At 44.9% G+C, this 18,068-nt stretch overlaps 1 protein-coding gene and 2 long non-coding RNA genes across 6 annotated transcripts in view; 1 reads left to right on the forward strand and 2 right to left on the reverse strand.

Annotated features, from left to right (window-relative positions):
- Window positions 1-18,068, forward strand: part of Ntrk3 (neurotrophic receptor tyrosine kinase 3) — a 329,603-nt gene that overhangs the window by 249,454 nt on the left and 62,081 nt on the right. For all 4 annotated transcript variants that reach the window (XM_048790284.1, XM_048790285.1, XM_048790286.1 and 1 more), the window contains exons 12-14: window positions 3,758-3,888; window positions 11,269-11,441; window positions 14,954-15,197. In XM_048790284.1, the coding sequence (XP_048646241.1) occupies window positions 3,758-3,888; window positions 11,269-11,441; window positions 14,954-15,197 (548 nt within the window). The remainder of the gene's footprint in view (window positions 1-3,757; window positions 3,889-11,268; window positions 11,442-14,953; window positions 15,198-18,068) is intronic.
- On the reverse strand, window positions 8,373-11,309 carry LOC125612489. The gene is made up of 2 exons (XR_007342844.1): window positions 9,696-11,309; window positions 8,373-8,692 (listed from the first exon to the last, which is right to left on the reverse strand). It is a non-coding gene; the product is annotated as an uncharacterized LOC125612489 (long non-coding RNA).
- LOC125612488 overlaps window positions 15,356-18,068 on the reverse strand; it is a 79,722-nt gene continuing 77,009 nt past the window's right edge. Inside the window, exon 5 of the long non-coding RNA XR_007342843.1 lies at window positions 15,356-17,715. This is a non-coding gene — a long non-coding RNA (uncharacterized LOC125612488). The remainder of the gene's footprint in view (window positions 17,716-18,068) is intronic.

The following is an 18,068-nucleotide window of genomic DNA, read 5'->3' on the forward strand; positions in this document are numbered from 1 at the left end:
GGGGGGGGGGGGGAGTGGCTGCCCTTTCCCTTGGGAAGATGCTGTAATACAGTCCCAAGATGAACCGGGTCAGAGAAAGCGGGTTAGGAGTGGAAGATGGTGGAAGGTAGAATTTTGGGCATCTGTGGATAGGTCTAATTGAGTGGCTATAAAGTCAGGAAGGACAGAGTAGAAGCAGCCTAATGTAAAGGAAATAACTGGTCATAGAAAGAAGAGAGAGTCCTTGGTCAGTTTTTACCTTTGTGAATTTGGAAGGTTAAATCCTACCCTCATTTTCTCATCTGTGAAAGGGGTCCTATAACACTGTCTCTCAAGATCATTATGAGAACCAGCCTTGAGCACATTGCACGATTTGGTGCCCATCAATCCCTTTGCCCTGCTTCTTCCTTGGTGGGTTCCAGGAAAGCAGTTACTGCCCTGGTGTTTTGGAGTCTAGAATCTCGTTGGTACATGGGCTTTTTCATGTGCAAGTGATTTGCCCTGTGCATTTGGCCCCAATCCAGCTTTTCTTTGCCAAAGCTCCCTGGTTACCTCATGGAGCCTCTTCTCCCCATGACCTGGAAGAAGTTCTCTCCTGGAGGAGGATTTAAGGTGGAATGGAATCTGTTTTTCTTTCTCTTCCTTTGTCTACCCTTTCCCAGCTCTCACCATCCCACCCATGGCCAAGCCCAGGTATTGATTTCAAAGTCAAAGTCCCTATACTTGGAAGACAACTGGAATGAACCAACACTATTTTGTACTGAGCCCCTGAGAATGATTCATTTACATATTGGGGGAAGATACTTTGGCCCAGGGTAGGCTTCCATCCCAGCCTTTTTCATGTGCTTACAGAGAGCAGACAAGTTTCCCAAAATGTGGTCACCTGCCTCCTGCTATGTTCAAGGTCCACAGCTGTCTGAGCCTCTGCCTCCAACAGCAGGGAGTTTGCAGCTGTTGCCAGGCTCTCAATTCTCTGGATGTTGAGGAAGGGTTGGGAAATCACTCCCTCTATGCGGCTCCCACTTGGCTTGGCTGAATCTTTCAGGGCCTGTGAATCTTGCTGTGCAGGGAGGGAGGGGAGGAGGCAGGGTTCTTTGACGTGACCCAGGTACTGCAGATGAAAACCAGAGTCCTGCTCTTGGTAAAGCGCCTCTATTCTCATTTTACACTCATTGTAGCTGAGAACGAGAACCCCTGATGAAACTAGTGTGGACCTCCAGCTCAGAGTTGGACTTAGGCACCCAGAAAAATGCATTATGTTGCTTTTGCCTTTCTGGAGACATTTCTAGAACACAAGAGAGGCATGATTTCTATTGCACTGATGGGCAGTTCAGGCTCTGGGAGGAGATGGCTCAGCCTAGTCTACACAGCTAGGGAGGGGAGGAGAAGACGAGGTAAGTCCAGAGTCTGGGAGGGCTTCCTGGTCTTCTGGAGGTGGGGCATAACTTAATGTCTTTTAGGCATGGGACTGGTTAAATTCAAGCAGTCAAGGTGAACAGATTTTTTTTTTCCAACTGGCTAATTCCCTCACCTTACAAAAATGTCCTGTTCCAACAGTTCTGTTCCAGTGGTATCAACAACTTAGAAATGTATATTCTCAGGCCCTGACTTGGACCTGCTCAGTTGGGACCTTGGAGGAGAGAAGCCCAGCAATCTGTTTAAACAAACTCTCTAGGCGAGTCTGGTGCAGGTTCCAGTTTGAGAAGCATTCTTCTATTGTAATGCAGAGGGAGAGTGGGGTCTGGGCCAGAGAAGGTGTTCTTCCCTAAGTGACATGACTGTTCTCTCATGTCCTTATTATGCTCTGGATTCCAAGCCCACCTCAGCCACCAGGTGAGAACCAGACTTGGCCTTCATTTTCCTATGAAATTGATAACAGCGTGATCCAAATACTGTTTTACAACACCTACATTTTGGACGAATTAAACATTTACAGACTTTCGTAGGGAATAGCGAGGGAGAACTTGTATTATCCCCCAAACCCATTTTACAGATGAGAAATATGAAATCCAAGGTGTTCTGTAAAATAACTAGCTTTGGAGGTTCCAGATCTTAAATCAAGTGCCTCTAGCTCCCCAGGCCTTACCAATTCCTGAGCATTTAGAGGCTGGGGCTTGGCACTGAAGAGCTGCCTTTACCAGCCCCATCTCCATTCCCCTTGCAGGAACCTGTGCGTCATTGTTAATCACCTGGGAATCATTAGGCAGCAATGAGCAGATGGCCTCCCAAGAGAGGTCCTGACCTCCAATTTTCTCTTAGTGGGGAACTCTTTAGCTTTCCCCTCAAGGCCTCCAAATACCCTTCTCAGAGACTGGGAAGCAGAGGCTGAGGGAGTGAAGAAGGCAACTGATTTTTAATTCCCTACTTGTAAAGGCTGAGACATAGCTTGGCAGGGTGGGGCAGCCGCTTTAGAAATCAGGGCCATGGTTTCCTCCCACAAATCCTCACAAGGCGGACCGTCTAGGATACTGTGAGATATCAAGAGCCTTAATAGGGAAAAACAATGTTTTGTGTAGTCTATTCTGAAAAAAATCCCCATACACACCAAGACACTAACCGAAGCCTTCCAGCCATGTCCCTCTGTCCCTGTCACAGGCTCCTCACTCCTGAGGACAGTCTGCCAAGGTCCTCCCCCTTCAGCTTTTATTTTCGACAAGGTCATTGGAGACAATCCTCTTTCCTGGCTCTGCGATGCTCTTCATAATGTTAATACAGGTATTTAATGGGCTTCTGCCTGTTGAACAATTAATGTAAAGGTCAGTGAGTAATCTCGAGCTGGCTCCTTTCAGCGCCAGCCCACTGCTTGTACAATTCCTTGGTAGCATTCTTTCCAAAGAGGTGGGAGGGCTGAGGTCACAGCTCTGCTTTCTCCTGGCAGACAGGAGAACCTAATTAAAATTAGGTGGCTAAATTAGCAGAGGGAATGGCAACCCCTCTCTCTGCACAGGCCCTCACTCTGGGGCTGTCTCTGAATTGGCCACTTGTAATTTCAGTGTCCTTTCTCTCGGAGGAGAAGGATGGGCCAACGGAAGGTTTTTTTGAAATGGTTTTAGCTGTCCATGAGTAGTTTCTATCATGACCCAGGCGCTGTTATGCTGGGGTCACTGTGGCCATTGTTACAAAAAGAACCAGTATATGGGGGTGTGTGTGTGTGTGTGCACGCGGACACATGTGTATATGCACACACATATACAATTTAGTTTGTCCCAGGCTTTGGGCCAAGCTCTTTATATGGATTCTCATCCTTTGTTGTTAATCTCATATTGCAGATGAGGAAATTGAGGCTCTGTGATTAAATAACTTTTCCCAACTCAGAAAAACCTGCAAGGGGATGGAACTAGGATTCAAATGTGATTCTGAACCCTACTAAAAGTACTTTGTCATCAACTGGAATGTTGGACTTCTAGACCTACTGAATCAGAATCTGCATTTTAACAAGATCCCGGGGGAACCACGTGCAGGATAACTAGAGACTGCTGTATCCCCTCTCCAACAACTATTGCTAAGTAACACCAGATTCCTGGGCACTAACTACTGTGGGCGGTTTTCCACTGAAAAAGCAGTGTTTAGAGAGGATAGTGGCTAGTCAGGGACAGAGCTGAGATTTAATTTGGAGTCACACTCTGCAACTCCAAAGCAAAGCCAGTTTCCATGCTTTAATCAGGGTGCTAGAGTTTGTTTTTTCCCGACTGTGGACTTGGAAGCGCCCCATATCCCTTGTTGTCTGGACAAACACCAAAGACTGACTTTTCTGCCTCCTCTCTGTTCCCCTCTGCAGATGTGCAGCACATCAAGCGAAGGGACATAGTGTTGAAGCGAGAACTGGGCGAGGGAGCCTTTGGGAAGGTCTTCCTGGCTGAGTGCTACAACCTCAGCCCAACCAAGGACAAGATGCTGGTGGCAGTGAAGGTAAATTCTGGAGCATGTGGGCACCAGGGAGAGGGCTGGCTGAGGCCCAGGGAGGCAGAGGAAGAGGCTCACCCATTCTCCACCAGAGAAGATGGTGCTAGATTCTCAGATGTATTCAGGGAACGTGTGACAGGGTCAGTGACTTTTCCATTGGACATAAACCAACTTCCTTTGGCTTCTGAGGTCAAAGGCTGTGGAATTCAAAGGGGGCTTTGCCTGGAGAACAAGTTATGCTGATGGAAGGTGCTGAGTTAGTTCTGCAGGTCCTGGATCTCCTGCCCCAGTGGCTCTGTAGGATGAATCATCTATACATGGAAAGTCACTCAACCTTTTCAAGAGCAAAGCTGGATGAAGGGTGGGCTGCTCAAGGAGGCCTGGGGAGCCATTGCTCAAGGGTATCAGATAGCAGGAGTGGAGCAGTCAGGTATACAGGAATTCTTTATATATATATTTTAGTTGTATATGGACACAATACCTTTATTTTTTTGTTATTGTTTATTTTTATGTGGTGCACGGGATCGAACCCAGTGCCTCACACATGCTAGCAAGCACTCTACCACGGAGCCACAACCCCAGCCCAGGAATTCTTAAATTCCTGCCACGGGGTCCATGTTTAGACTCCAAGGGTCAGGTGACTGTGGGTAACTTGCTCCTGGAAGCTGCTGGGTGGGTCCATTAACCACAAGGCTTTGTGCTGCTGAGACACTGGGCAGATGTGCAGTTGGAGCTGCCTGGTATGGAGAAGAGGCTTGGCTACTACCACTACCCTCCTCCACCCTTACTCCATGGAGGAGCCTCTCTCTAGACCAATGCTTAGTACCAAAACAAATAAACAAACAAATAATACTTTAATCAAGAAGAGTGAATGCTTTCCAATAATTCTTTTAACAAAACAGAAGTAGATTGCTGACCTCTATTCTGTATTCTAGAAAAAAAGGAAGAAAGAAAGAATGAGAGTTTTGCCTCATAAAAGGCTGATGCTTATTATTACTATACATCCTGTGTATAAACTTGCTCTGTATGTCTGCATTGACATGAGATGGTCAGATGAGCTGGTGTATCTTTCAGCAGCTTGGACCAGGGATATGGAAAGGTTTCTAATTATGTCCCTAAATGTAGAATTGACACTGCCCTTGCACTTTTAATGTCCAGAATGACACTAATCCACTGGGTGGTCATGCATCCATGTGGGGACTGACTGGTACATGAACTGAACAGTTTTGCACTTTGAGCAGGTAATAAAATGATGGCCAGAACCCTGAGAAAGTTTCCCCTGAGTAGTGTGGCATCAAGGGGCAGCACCTAGACTAGGTAATGCAAATAATGTGTTTCTGTCTGCATCTTTAAAAAAAAAAATGGAGTGGGGGTAGTTGTGTATGGACAGCATGCCTTTATTTTATTTGTTTATTTTTACGTGGTGCTAAGGATTGAACCTAGTGCCTCACACATGCTAGGCAAGCGCTCTGCCACTGAGCCCCAGCCACAGCCCCGCTGCTTCCATCCTTTTAAAGGGGTTTCCTTCTCTCCTTGGGTCTGGGATCCTCACGAACATAAGCACTCTGGAATTTTACTCCATTGGCCACCTAGTGGATCCGCCCAGCGAGCAGCCCTGAAGGACATGCCTATCTCCTCCAGAGTGCCCCTGAGAATTGGCCTTTCCTGCTCTCTGTTCTTTTTAGATCTTCCTCCTATTTGCAGGCCCCTTCCTCTTGAGTTTGTTCCCGTCTTGATATAGGGTAATTTTGCACTTCTGGAAAACACTTGCAAGTATAACCCAAGATTAGGTTTGTTCAAAATCATGGTTTTAAATCAAAGGGCAAGATTTTTTTTTTTTTCCTCCAGCAGTTGCTCTGATGGAAACAAATATTTTTAAGGTGTTTGCAGCCTGCTGGGAAGCCAAGATGAGTACCTATGAAAGAAATGGAGAGCAGGATAAGACAGACACAATTTGCCTGTACTTGTGGTGCGTGTGTGATGGTAAAATACAGATGCTTCTTAGCTTATGATGGAGCTGCGCTCCGATAAACTGATAAGTAAGGTTGAAAAGATCATAAGTCAAATTGAATTCACTGAACCCACTGAACATCCAAGCTTAGCCACATAGTACCCTGAAGAGTACCGTTTGCCCTGGTGATTCTGTGGCTGCCTGGGAGCTGTGGTTTGCTGCTGCTGCCCAGCACCATGAGAGATTGGACCCCGTTTGCTAGCCAGGGAAATGATCAAAATACAAAGGAAGGTGTCTACTGAATTCATATCCCTTCAACCAGTGTGAAGTCAAAACATTTTAAGCTGAAGCATCCTAAGTTGGGGTCTATGTGTCATGGGATCCACGGAGTTTTGAAGTTGGTTATGCCACTTTTAAATAGTCATTTGGCAAGCAAGCTCTTACAGGGCATTCAAACCCAGAAAAACCCCTTCCTTGCAGATGGTGAATGGGGTCTTTCTGCTTTTCTTATTTTCTTTCTCTGTCATTCTGTGTCCTGTCCTGAGTGAACCTCAGTACTCTTCAGATTCGTAAACACTTCTTGTGGTTTTTTCTGGTCTAGAGTTTTTCCTGTCTGTGGAGGGTTTTGTTTTAACCTTGATGACCACATAGTTTATTTCTAAGACATCTAATTGGCCCTTAATATTTTGTTAATTTTTTATATCCCTGTTCTGACTGCATGCTTTCTTACTGAAAAATAATTATTTTTTCATTCTCTTGGAGCATTTACTTGTTTAAAAAGCTTTATGAGCCTGCTCTGCAGGAAATTCATGTTCTGGTTATTGACAATTTTAGTCATTTGGATTTAGTATTATGTTTCTTTCAATATGTCTGAACTTCAGCTTTTGGGTCCCTTTTAGTTCGGAGGGTTATTTTGTTTTTGTTTGGGGTGTTCATGATTTCTAGTGTTGGTTGCTTTAAATTGAAACAGTCATATAAAATATTTGTAAAACAAGCTGAGGGCAGAATCTCAGATCTGTATTATTTTCTAAAAAAATCTAGCAGGTTTCCCCTCCCCTCCTAAGAATGCTTTGACTCGGTGACCTTTTTCAGGTCTTTCCAAAGCATTCACCCTAGCTTCCATAAAAACTTCCCACTCTGCACTCCTATTTAAGTGGTTTCTTCATTGTATCACATGATTATTTTAACAGGTTTAACTATCATGGATGAATTTGGTGGCAATCATAGCCAACTCTTGGTAAACTCCTCTCTGGCAGAGAAGTACCTTTCTGAGTATTCAATTATCAGTGAGCATTAAGGGGCTCATGGGCACCAGTCAATATGTTCTGCAGAGGTTATGGGTGGTGCTGGCTAATATGGCCAGTCATAAAGATATAGCATACTTATGAATTTTTCCCAACAAAAGAATAGCAATTGCAAAGGACCTGAGGCACATTAAAACATAAAGTGTAAATATAGAGAAAAGCCAGTGATATTGAAGTGTAATGAATGAGGGGTGGAGAGAAATGAGGAGGCCAGACATTTAGAGTCCAAGACTATGTTACGGAGTTTGGATTTTATCCTAAAACCAATGGGAAGCCAATGGCCAGTTTTAAGCCAGAAGAGATGAGAGAGGATTGCTTAAATAGGTAAATATGGTAACTACCAATCCTCCTCCCTGGTAAATGTGCAAATCTTACCAAGGGGACAAGACAATGGCTTTTGAGGAACTAAAAGAAAAGTAATTATCATAGTTAAAAGGGGGAGAGAGAGAGAGAGAGAGAGAAAGAGAGAGACACGGGGGTGGGGGGTGGGCAGTGAGGGGTTGAATGTTTACAAAAACCCTCTGTGTATAATAAAATGGGTTTCAGGACATTAATGATATCTGAAACCGAGTATCCATACAAATAGCTTCTCCCAACAAAATAAAAGAAAAATGGAAGGCAGCAGATCCCTTAGGCTGGACAAGATGAAGATTTCAAGTGGCTCTGAAGGTGCTGGGAGCTACTGAGCAGCCAGGGCTCTGGTCCCCTAGCCTGCTGCCTCCCATCCTGCTGAGCAGCCCAGCTGAAACCCTCCCCTGGGCAGCAAATGCTCCTGAGATCTGATGCACATGGAGGGAAAGAGCAGAAAGAGAAATGTCCCCAAACTTTGGAGGAAAAAGAAGGAGATAAAGAAGGCAAACTCCAGTTCTTCTCTTTGCTTTTGGATATTGCTCAAAGGACCTCGCCGGAGCCTCCCTGGCTTCAAGACCCTCTTGGCAAGACTCTCTCACTGCATCAATGGTTGATGGTGATGATAAACACCAGTTCTCTCCCTTGCCACTGACCAGTGACCCATTTTGCTGGAAAACCCATGTGAAGGCAGAGAAAAGGGCACGGAAGACTGGAAGAGACAGCTGATGCTTTGTGCTCCATCTCTCCGAGGAGGAACTCATCTGCCATGCAGTGTGTGGTGCCAGCCTGGGGGACACTGGCTGGTACTGCTGGAGAGCTGAGAATGGAAATATCCCATGGCTGCCATTGACATCCAGACTGTGGGAGAGAATGATTTAAAGAGATGGAGAGAGGCCATTTGGCTGGCCCCAAATTTGATCTATTTTTTCCTCTCATAAATCCAGCGTTCACATAAATCTTTATATTCTCCCATCCCACCCATGCTGGGCTCCTTTTTTTTTTTTTTTTTTTGACTTCTTCTTCATGAAAATAAATAAATCACTCTTAGTCATCCTGTGTCCATGCCCCAACTCATGCAGCTCTGGGCTGCAACCCGGAGCTGCACCATGACTCTCTGGCTTGCAAATGTCTTTGTTCTGCTTGTGGTGGGCCTTGAAGCCTCATCCTTTATTCATAAGTAACCACTCAAAGCAAGCAGCGAACGCTAGAAGGGAAAGTGCATAGAGTTAGTTCTGATAAAAATCAACCATGGGTGGGCAGAATGAACCTCACACTTTGTTTCTCTCCTTGGTCTACCCTATAGGCCTGTACCTCACTGGGTGAAGCCACTCTGCAGGCATCCATACCTTCTGCCTTTTTCTATCCTCTCCCCAATGATAACACATCTTTTCACTCCTGGGCCCTTCATTCCCTGGGGGACCTGTTTAGTGCCTAATTTATCTGATCAGCTGATTTAAGCAGATGTGCTAGGTAGGAAAATACCCTGGGCTCCAGATCCAAGCTGTTGGTTTCATGATCTTTGGCGAACCCCTTCCCTGTTCTGGGCCTCAGCTTTCTTACCTGTAAAATGGGCAAGTGAAGCCAGATAACTTTTAACATTTTTTTTTTTTTTTGTCAGCAGTGGTACCGTTTAATTAAATATTCTTTTGCAGAAACCTTTCAGACTTTAAAAAAGATGCAAGGTGCTGTTGATTGAAGTTGGGATGGGGTTTGATCTCTGGACAAGAGACCACACCCACTTTGATGGCCCTGGAAGTATTGCTACTGACTAGTGGGGCACCATGGAGCTCACCAGTGGGTGACTTGTGTTCATTTTAAGTTTCTGTTGTGTAAGATGTTTGCGTGTGGCTGGTTCCTAGACAGGCTTAGCCTCAGTTTCTGCAAATGAACAAATAAGCAGATGGTAGTAGGTTTTCATGATAACAGTCATCATCTCTGATATGTGCCAATGACTGAGAGGTTGGATGGGCCTACCTGTAGATACATAGATATGAATTTAAAAAAAATAGATTCATACTACTATAGTGCTAGAATGTAAAGCAGCTGGTATAGTTCAACTAATGGGCTACAGGGTAGGAGAAAGGTCTCTGGCTGGGGGGCTAGCATAATCTACTGGGGAGGTCAAAGTGCCTGAATAACCAGAACAGGCCAGATGCCTGCCAGAGAGCATGCAAAGCAGTCTCTAGTCTGTCTCAACGTTCACTAACCTGATAGTGAGGAAATTCCACACTCATTTCCTCATTGCGTCTTGTGTCTATCGAGGTCACTAAACTGTCTGTATTAGCATTTTTGCTGCTGCTGTGACTAACAGATCTGATCAGAACAATTGTGGAGGAGGCAAGTTTACTTGGGGTCTCTGGTTTCAGAGGTCTCAATCCATAGACAGATGGCTCCCTTTCTCAGGGCACGAGGAGAAGCAGAACATCATGGTGGAAGAGTGTGTTGGAGGGAGCAGCTCCTATCATGACCAGAAAGCAGAGAGACTTCATTGGCCAGAAACGAAATACATACCCTAAAGGCACATCCCTAGGAACCCACCTCTTCTAGGCACGGCCTCCCCACCTTCAGTTACCACTCAGTTAATCCCTATGAGGGGATTAATTCACTGACTGGGTTAAGACTCTCACAACCCAAACATTTCTCCTCTGAACCCTCTTGCATTGTCTCACGCATGAGCTTTTGGAAGACACCCAATACTTACACCATACATCGTCAGTTAAAGGAAGTGGATGTTTGGCCTCATTTGCCCTCTGACCTCATGGGGAGGATGGGGAAATGTGCAAGTGTGCCTGTGCAGGCTGCTCCTCTGGGAGAGGGACCGTCCCCTGCTCAGGCCTTAGCCATCCTGACCAGCATTGCTCATCCCGGTGGTGGTGCCCTGTCCATGGTTCCTCTGATACACTTGAAGTCTTCAGCTTTGGTCACATGGTCTCCTGTTGGTGCTTAAAAAATCAACATTGGGAACTCACACCCTGGGTCTCTTCCTAGACCAGGACAGGGCTTGGTCTGTACTTGCCCCTCTTACCTGGGTCTGCCTCCCCCACAGGGCTGAGTTGTAGCATCTTGGTGGCCACCAGATGTCCACCTTCTCATCCTGTACTAGGACTTTGTGATTCTCTACTTGATCCTGGATGCTTCTAAAGCTGCTGTCTGTTAATTACCATTCCATGGCTGTCACCCTACTTACCCCTCAGGGCTTGCTCCAAACTGTTGGTAGAAGAACTCAGTGTCTTTTAGAAGCCAAAGTGCTTACTCTCCTCGGCAAATAGAGAACTCCATCACCATTGAAAACTAAGGACTCAAACAGACAAGGAAACTATTAGATCATCTGCCTGATTTCTGGCAGGCTTTGGGTGTGTTGGTTTACAAGGCTAAAGCAACTGGGGCAGTGGTTTTTGCACTGTTTGTGTTAGCAGGGAGACCATTTCTTTAAAGAAAACCTTAGGAACAGGGGCTTTCTCAGGCCTTCCATTTCACATCCGTGTCCCCTTGTCATTCACACTCACCTCTGAGGACTCCAAGGGACTCTGAGTTGAACACAGTTTAAAAATCACTGGCCAGCACATGGGATGTGGATGTCAGAAAGTGAGTTTCTCTTTTTTATGTGGATCAAAATGCTGAATGTGGTGGGGTTGTGCTTTACAGAGTGACTTAGCATCCTCATTTTTAAATTCCATTTAAAATCTCATTTATTGGAAACCCAGCAATGTGTGGTGCCAGGTTTCTCCATGGGAAAAGCTCTCTGCCTCTGGTTGCTAAAGGCTGCTGTACTATTTGCAGGCCCTGAAGGACCCCACCCTGGCTGCCCGAAAGGATTTCCAGAGGGAGGCCGAGCTGCTCACCAACCTGCAACATGAACACATTGTCAAGTTCTATGGGGTGTGCGGTGATGGGGATCCCCTCATCATGGTCTTTGAGTACATGAAGCATGGAGACCTGAACAAGTTCCTCAGGTATGCTAGGATTGCCGTCTTTCTCTCTACTGACTCTAAGACTCCCCAACCCCTGAGATTGTCTCTAGAGTCAGAAGTCACACTCCCCCCACTGAACTCTTAAGTCTGAGGTTGGGAAACGAGATGCACCCTTTCATTCTTCTCCATCATCCCCTTAGCAGCTGGCCTAAGGCCTATGTCCCTAAGATAAAAAGCCTATGCTCTTTCTCCTGATTCCAGGGTGGGCTGAGAAGAAAAGTCTGGACTGGGTCCCAGGAGAGTCCAGTGGGTCACTTACAACTCCAAGACTCTAGGGCCACCCTCTCTCAATGCTGCAAATAGCTTGTCCCCTTTGTGCCTTGCACATCTCACTTGCACAGTAAGGCTAATCCTGGGCAGCGTTCCTGGAAACCTTCTTGCCAGAGGCTTCTTGAAGATGAATAGGAGGGTGCAAGATTAAAAATTCATCAGAAGACAGAGATGGTTGGAAAAAAAAAGGAAGATTTTCCTCAGGTAAATTCTAGAGTTGTGTTGTCTATGACAGTAGCCACAGATGGCTATTTGAAGTTGGATTTACATTAGTTAAAGTTGAATAAGATTAGAAGTTCAGTTATTGGTCTCACTGGCCATATTTCTAGTGCTCAGTAGCCGCATGTGTCTGGTGACTGCCAAATGAGCAGTGCAGTGCAGATCATTTCCATTATCTGAAAATTCTATTGGATAGTGCTGTTATATATATTGTTCTATATGTATATGTACACACACACACACACACACATAAAATTATTTTTTTAGGAAGAGTTTCTCCAAGTCTGGAGAAGGATTACCTGGACTTTGAGAAGCTTTGGATGAAACTGACACCCCAGTCAGAAGTTCAGGCTGTAGTTGCAGGGAAGAATCCACTTTCCCTAGGGAAGGCAGCAGCTCACTAGAAAAGAACTAAGATTTTCCTGTGACAGCCTTCCATTGCTGTCACCTCACACATAGTGCCTAGGTATGGGGGAAGCCATGTGTGAGGAACTGTGAAATCCAGTTTCCCAAGAAGCAGGTTGAACTCTCAGGTTCTGGACACTTAGGGTGTGGTCTCTGCCTCACCACTAGCTGAATTCCATCAAATTTTATGGCTGTGAATGAAACTTCCAGAGTTCAAATGTAAGGTATACAGGGCTCTAACCCGCTCACCGACAAATGATGAGCATCCCCCTGAAGTGCAACATTCCATAGAGTGTCCTAGTTTTGAGGCGGAAACGCAAAGAGTTGGTACCAAGTAATGGACTGAAGGGGTCTCTGGGGCTCTTTTATAATCTGGGTTAAAAAAAAAAGACCCTGGGAGAATTAAAAATATCTGTAGAATGCCCAAAGCCTCCTAAACTGGGATTTTCCTGGAGAACTCAGTCCTTAGCATAAAACAAACTGGGGTTCACATCTTGTCACGTTAATTAAAAGTGGAGCAAATTGCACTACTCATAGTATTGTGATGATTATATATATGTAATACCTAGATGGATTTTTCATGTAGCTAAGTGTTCAGCGAATGGTTGCTACTATTAAAATTATTCCTATCATTTCTACTATTACTATTATGGCTACGCATCATGATCGTTTCTAATCTAGGAATCACTCTCTCCCAATAATCAGGGTTCCCCTCTCCCTGTGCTTTCATTCTTCTGGGGTCAGAGGGCATATTCCGTTTTCCACCACACCCTCTCCATAGACCCAGTATTTCAGTCTGAAGTGCCACCAGCAGGGCTAAAGAGTGTTCCTGGCTGTGTGTCTCTGTGTATCCCTCTCCTGCCCAATGTAAGGGAAGAGGAAGAACAAGGGAGCAGAATGGAGGGAAAGAGTGAGAAGTGAGAGCAAAGGCACGGAATGGGAGCAGGAGAAAATAAGAAAAGTAAAAGCAGATCAAAAGAAGTAGAAAGGAAGGCACAAGGTGAGGGGCAGCTTCTGCACTGGATCACCTCCTGGTCTCCATGGACAATGAGCACATTCCTCCAAGGACTTGCTGATACTCTTTAGCCTCTGTCTTTTCTCTGGAGTCCTTTCCTGAAGACAGCATGGAGGATTCTATCCAAAAGTCAAGGCCCAACAGAGTTTTGGGGGTAATTTTTTTTGCAATGTAATCTGGACTTTTGCCTCCACTGCTAACCAGATTCCCAGTAGATGCCATTAATCTGTCTCCCTAGGCTCTTTCAGTCAAGACTTCTCCAGAATGCCCTGGTGCCAGAAGCTCTTAGCAATAGGTCACACTAACCTTTCCTGGGAGCTGACTTACTGCTGCTCTCCCAAACACAGCCTCCGTGACCCCAGGTTGGCCGTGCCTGCCCTCATATCTCCAAGTTGGTGGTATTTAGGGGCAGGCTGGAGAGTGCCCTCCTGGTGGATAGGCATTGTGCTTACCTAGTGACCCCCTGGCTTGCCAGCTGATGCAGCAGCCCCCCTTCTGAGGAGTGAGGTAGTTGGAGCTCACCGGAGATAATAAAATGAGTGTTCATATTTAATGGTGCCTTTCAATGGAAACTGGAGAAGCAGTAAAACAGGCTGAGACCTCGCTGTACACCAGGGCTCGTTGGGCCACCGCTTCATAAATAAGGGCCCCCGGTGTGGTTATGGCTCATTGGGCTTTCTAGAGAAAAGAGTGAGCACTAAAAATGACAGATATGACAAGTCGAGATGTTAGAAAAACAAATCCAGGCCCTAATTTGAGATGGAAGGGGTGCTGGAGTACTCTAGGTGCTGCAGAGTCAGAGGGTCTCTCCATTTTGCCTTGCTGTTGTTGTTGAGTTACCCAGGGCTAGAAGTGTGGTGGAGTGGTTAGGAGTGAGGACCCTCGAGTTTCCTATTATTTATGGTTGCTAGGTGTAGACTGCTGGCCTATATCAGCACCAGGAAATTGTGGGAAATGCAAATGAATATGCTCTGCCCAGCCAATCAGAATCCTAGTGGGCGGGGACCTGGGAATGTGTTTTAAATTCCTTTCTCCCTTTGAAAGTGCTCTTTTATAAGTCAAGGTTTGGCTTTAAATTCTGTCTCCTGATTACCAAGATAGCCATTCTGAGACCTCTGGAACTTTGGCGATTGATCTGATCATTTTCTTTATTTCTCAATTTTTTAATTTCAAAGTCCGGGTAGACAGATTAATTGAATATATTCAAAACAACCAGAACAGTGCTTGGCATATAGTAAGGACTATATAAAAGTTAGTTGTTGTTTTATTAATTATTATATAATAAGCATCTATCCCATGGGGGAACCCCTCTGTAGCAGTAAGATGTTAAAAATAGTGGGATTATTCCCAGTTCCATGTGAGTATGTCTTCTGTCATCTTCGACGGGAATCTGGTTGTAGAGTTTCAGCCATACCCATATTCATTTAATATACTTTGGGGTAGGTAGAAATAGGGTATAGAAGTTTGGAAAGGGGAATTTCACTCATTTCTGTGGAGCATTCCAGAGGATTGGGAACCAAAAAGGTCTTTCCCCTTGATCTCCTGAATTCTCTCTGCTCCCTCTTTCCTTCCCACCTCCTCACAGGGCCCATGGGCCAGATGCAATGATCCTCGTGGATGGGCAGCCACGCCAAGCCAAGGGCGAGTTGGGGCTCTCTCAAATGCTCCACATTGCCAGTCAGATTGCCTCAGGCATGGTGTACTTGGCCTCCCAGCACTTCGTGCACAGGGACCTGGCCACCAGGAACTGCCTGGTTGGAGCCAACCTGCTGGTGAAGATTGGAGACTTTGGCATGTCCAGAGATGTCTACAGCACCGATTACTACAGGGTAAGGTGACTCTCCCAGCTGAAGGACTCAGCAGCAGAGCTAGCACCTTGCTTACATGTCTTTGTCATTGTCCATTAACCCTGTCACTCTGGTGCACGCATATACACACAAGTGTTCAGATGCACACTCAACAGTTAGTTATCTTTTGATCACTCCTGTTGCTTGGCATATGTTTTTATTATTATCTCAACTGGCTCTTCCTCTTGGACATTTGACTCAACTGTATCTGTACATTGCAATAACATAGGCATTATTGTGTTCTTACATGCATGAATGCTCATACAAACACACACACACACACAGAAATCCATACCCAGGTAATTCCAACTTGGTGCTGTACTTTAACATCTCCCAGCACAGTCCCTAATCTAGCCTTAACCATGACACATTTTATTCTCTGGAATTATCTTGTGACCATGTAAGGATGATCTTCTTTCCAAAGATAGATCTTGATGAAAAGTGGAACCCAAAGAAAACTAGCAAAAATGGTTAATACACTGCTGAACAGATAATCCTAATGGTTTTGGAAAGATGAGGAAAGAAAGCATCCTATCAGCTTCCAGCTTTGAAGAGATGCCAAGTTAGACCTTAAGGAAAGATTCCTGAATGCATACAGTTGTCTACTTCATATTAATAGGATCTTATTTTGCTTCCAAAAACAACTTTTCTCCTTAGTCTTTGGAAATCTTCCCATGGATCATTGGATGGTTTTGATTATTGCCAGGGAAAGGGTGAATGACCACAAGCGTCACTTTTCTCAGAAAGGGGAAATGTGGTTGCAACTTTAAACCCAGAGATGGAGTAATGTCTGCAAATTGATTGGGAGGCAGATGTCTCTAATACATGGAGCATGGGGACATTAACTAGGGGAGTAGTTTGGATAGGTGGTATAAGGAGAGAGAGAATAATGTTTTGGAAGCGGAAGGATGTCTTAGCCATAAACTGGGGATGTTACAACAACAAAAATTTTATTTCTCATTTTTTAAGTCCAAGATCAAGGCTCTTACAGATTCTATATCTGGTGAGGGCACATTATGATAAATAGTTGTCTTCTCACTGGGTCCTCACATGGAAGAAAATGTGCAAAGGATCTTTCTGAGGTCTTTTTGGATAAAGGCATTAATCTTATTCTTGAAGTCTCCATCTTCATGATCTAATTGCCTCTCAAAGACCCCTCCCCACCAAACCATCATGTTGAGGGTTAGGCTTAACCTAACTTTGAACTTTGAACACAAACATTCAACCAATAGCAAGAGGAGTAGGAGCTACTTGTCTCATCTTTTTGCAAGGAATGGATGATTGTATTATGAGTCGATGACCCCAAATATGATGGTCCTATTGGCTTGAGCCTGATGGACCAGGAGGCTAGGAATTTGGGGTTGGCACATGTATGTAGCTTTGCCTAAATCATGATCACTCAGGCATTAAAATGGACCACTCAAGGAACTTCATTTTAGCAAAGATCCAGAGAAAAATGCAATGTTTAAGAAATGATTTTTATGGCTACAAAATGTGGTACAAAGGATGACAAATGATGTACTATCATGAGCAAAGTAGACCACATGGGGGGAAAATAGAGTGTCCACAGCACACTGGGCAGCTTCTGTAGCCACCAGCCCCATCCAGTGTCCAGAGATAGAAAAGAACAAAATATAGCAAGTACCACACACTGGGCCAGAGCAGACCTGCCAGGAAATGTCAAAGTGGAGTCTCTTTTTAGTATCTAGACCATTTTTTCTGCTCATTTTCAAGAGAGGCATTGGTGTGGTTACTAAGAGGGCCCATGGGTCATCGATTTCTTAGAGGCCAGCTAGAACTGGCACCATTTAATTGCCTCTCCACTCTGTGTAATAGGGTTTGCTGGATTGTCTGACTGAGCTCAGATTTATGGTGGAGTGGATGAAAGTAAGGGATGGCTCACTGTTTTACTTTTTTTTTCTGTGCAGGGAAGATATTTAATTAGGCCAAGATGGTCTTTGCTGGCTTCACCATGGTCTTGGGAAACCAAGAAACCATGACTGACCAGAATGTGCAAACTGAGCCTTCAGACTTGCTTCTAGGCTTGCACTTAATATTTCTCTGTTTGGGTTTAAAAAGAAAAACCAAATAAAACAAATCACAGTCCCAATGATAATTCTTTGCCCTTGCTTTAGCAGCTGTGAACCGTTGCTCTTTACTCCTGGGAGAGTTTCAAGGAGTAAACCCATCTAATTTCCGTGGGTGCCAGGGTGAATTTAAGGAAGGGAGAATAAATGGGAAATGTCTATGCTCGCTGTATCTTCAACTCCTCCTTCATGAGTGCTAAGCCAGGTTGCTAGTTGAGGCCAGCTGGCTTGGAAATGTATGCCTTTGTTTCCAAGGACATATGGAACAAGGAAGGATAGCTATTGCAGTAAAACTCAGCACACCATTGGGAAGCTGCTTATTCCACTGTGTTGGGTAGGTACTATACTCTCCACATTCAACAAGCGGCTTGTGCTGTATCTTCATGTGGACTTCATCTTCTTTCCCTACTCTTCTATAAAACAAAAGGCAGCAGTACATTAGCCTGAGGTCATAATAATGCAGTCTGAAGTCTTATCATTCCTATTGGAAGACACTGGGGACAACAAGGGTATTCTTGGGTCTGGGGCCTGATCTTAACCTGTGATACTTTCTAACATTTGACTGTTATTAGCAATCACGTGACCTGCATGCCTTTGCCCTAACCTCTGTTCAGTTTTCCTGTTTCTCAAATGAGGACAAAAATATTTACTCAATAGAGTAATGCTGATGTTAAGTAAGTTCATTTGTGTAAAGAGCCTGTAATTCAATACTTACTGGGTAAGTTTATTGTTTTCATTATCTTCCTCAGTTCTTCTCACACCCAGG

Source organism: Marmota marmota, unplaced genomic scaffold (assembly GCF_001458135.2).
Source record: "Marmota marmota marmota unplaced genomic scaffold, marMar, whole genome shotgun sequence".
Classification (NCBI taxonomy): Eukaryota; Metazoa; Chordata; class Mammalia; order Rodentia; family Sciuridae; genus Marmota; species Marmota marmota.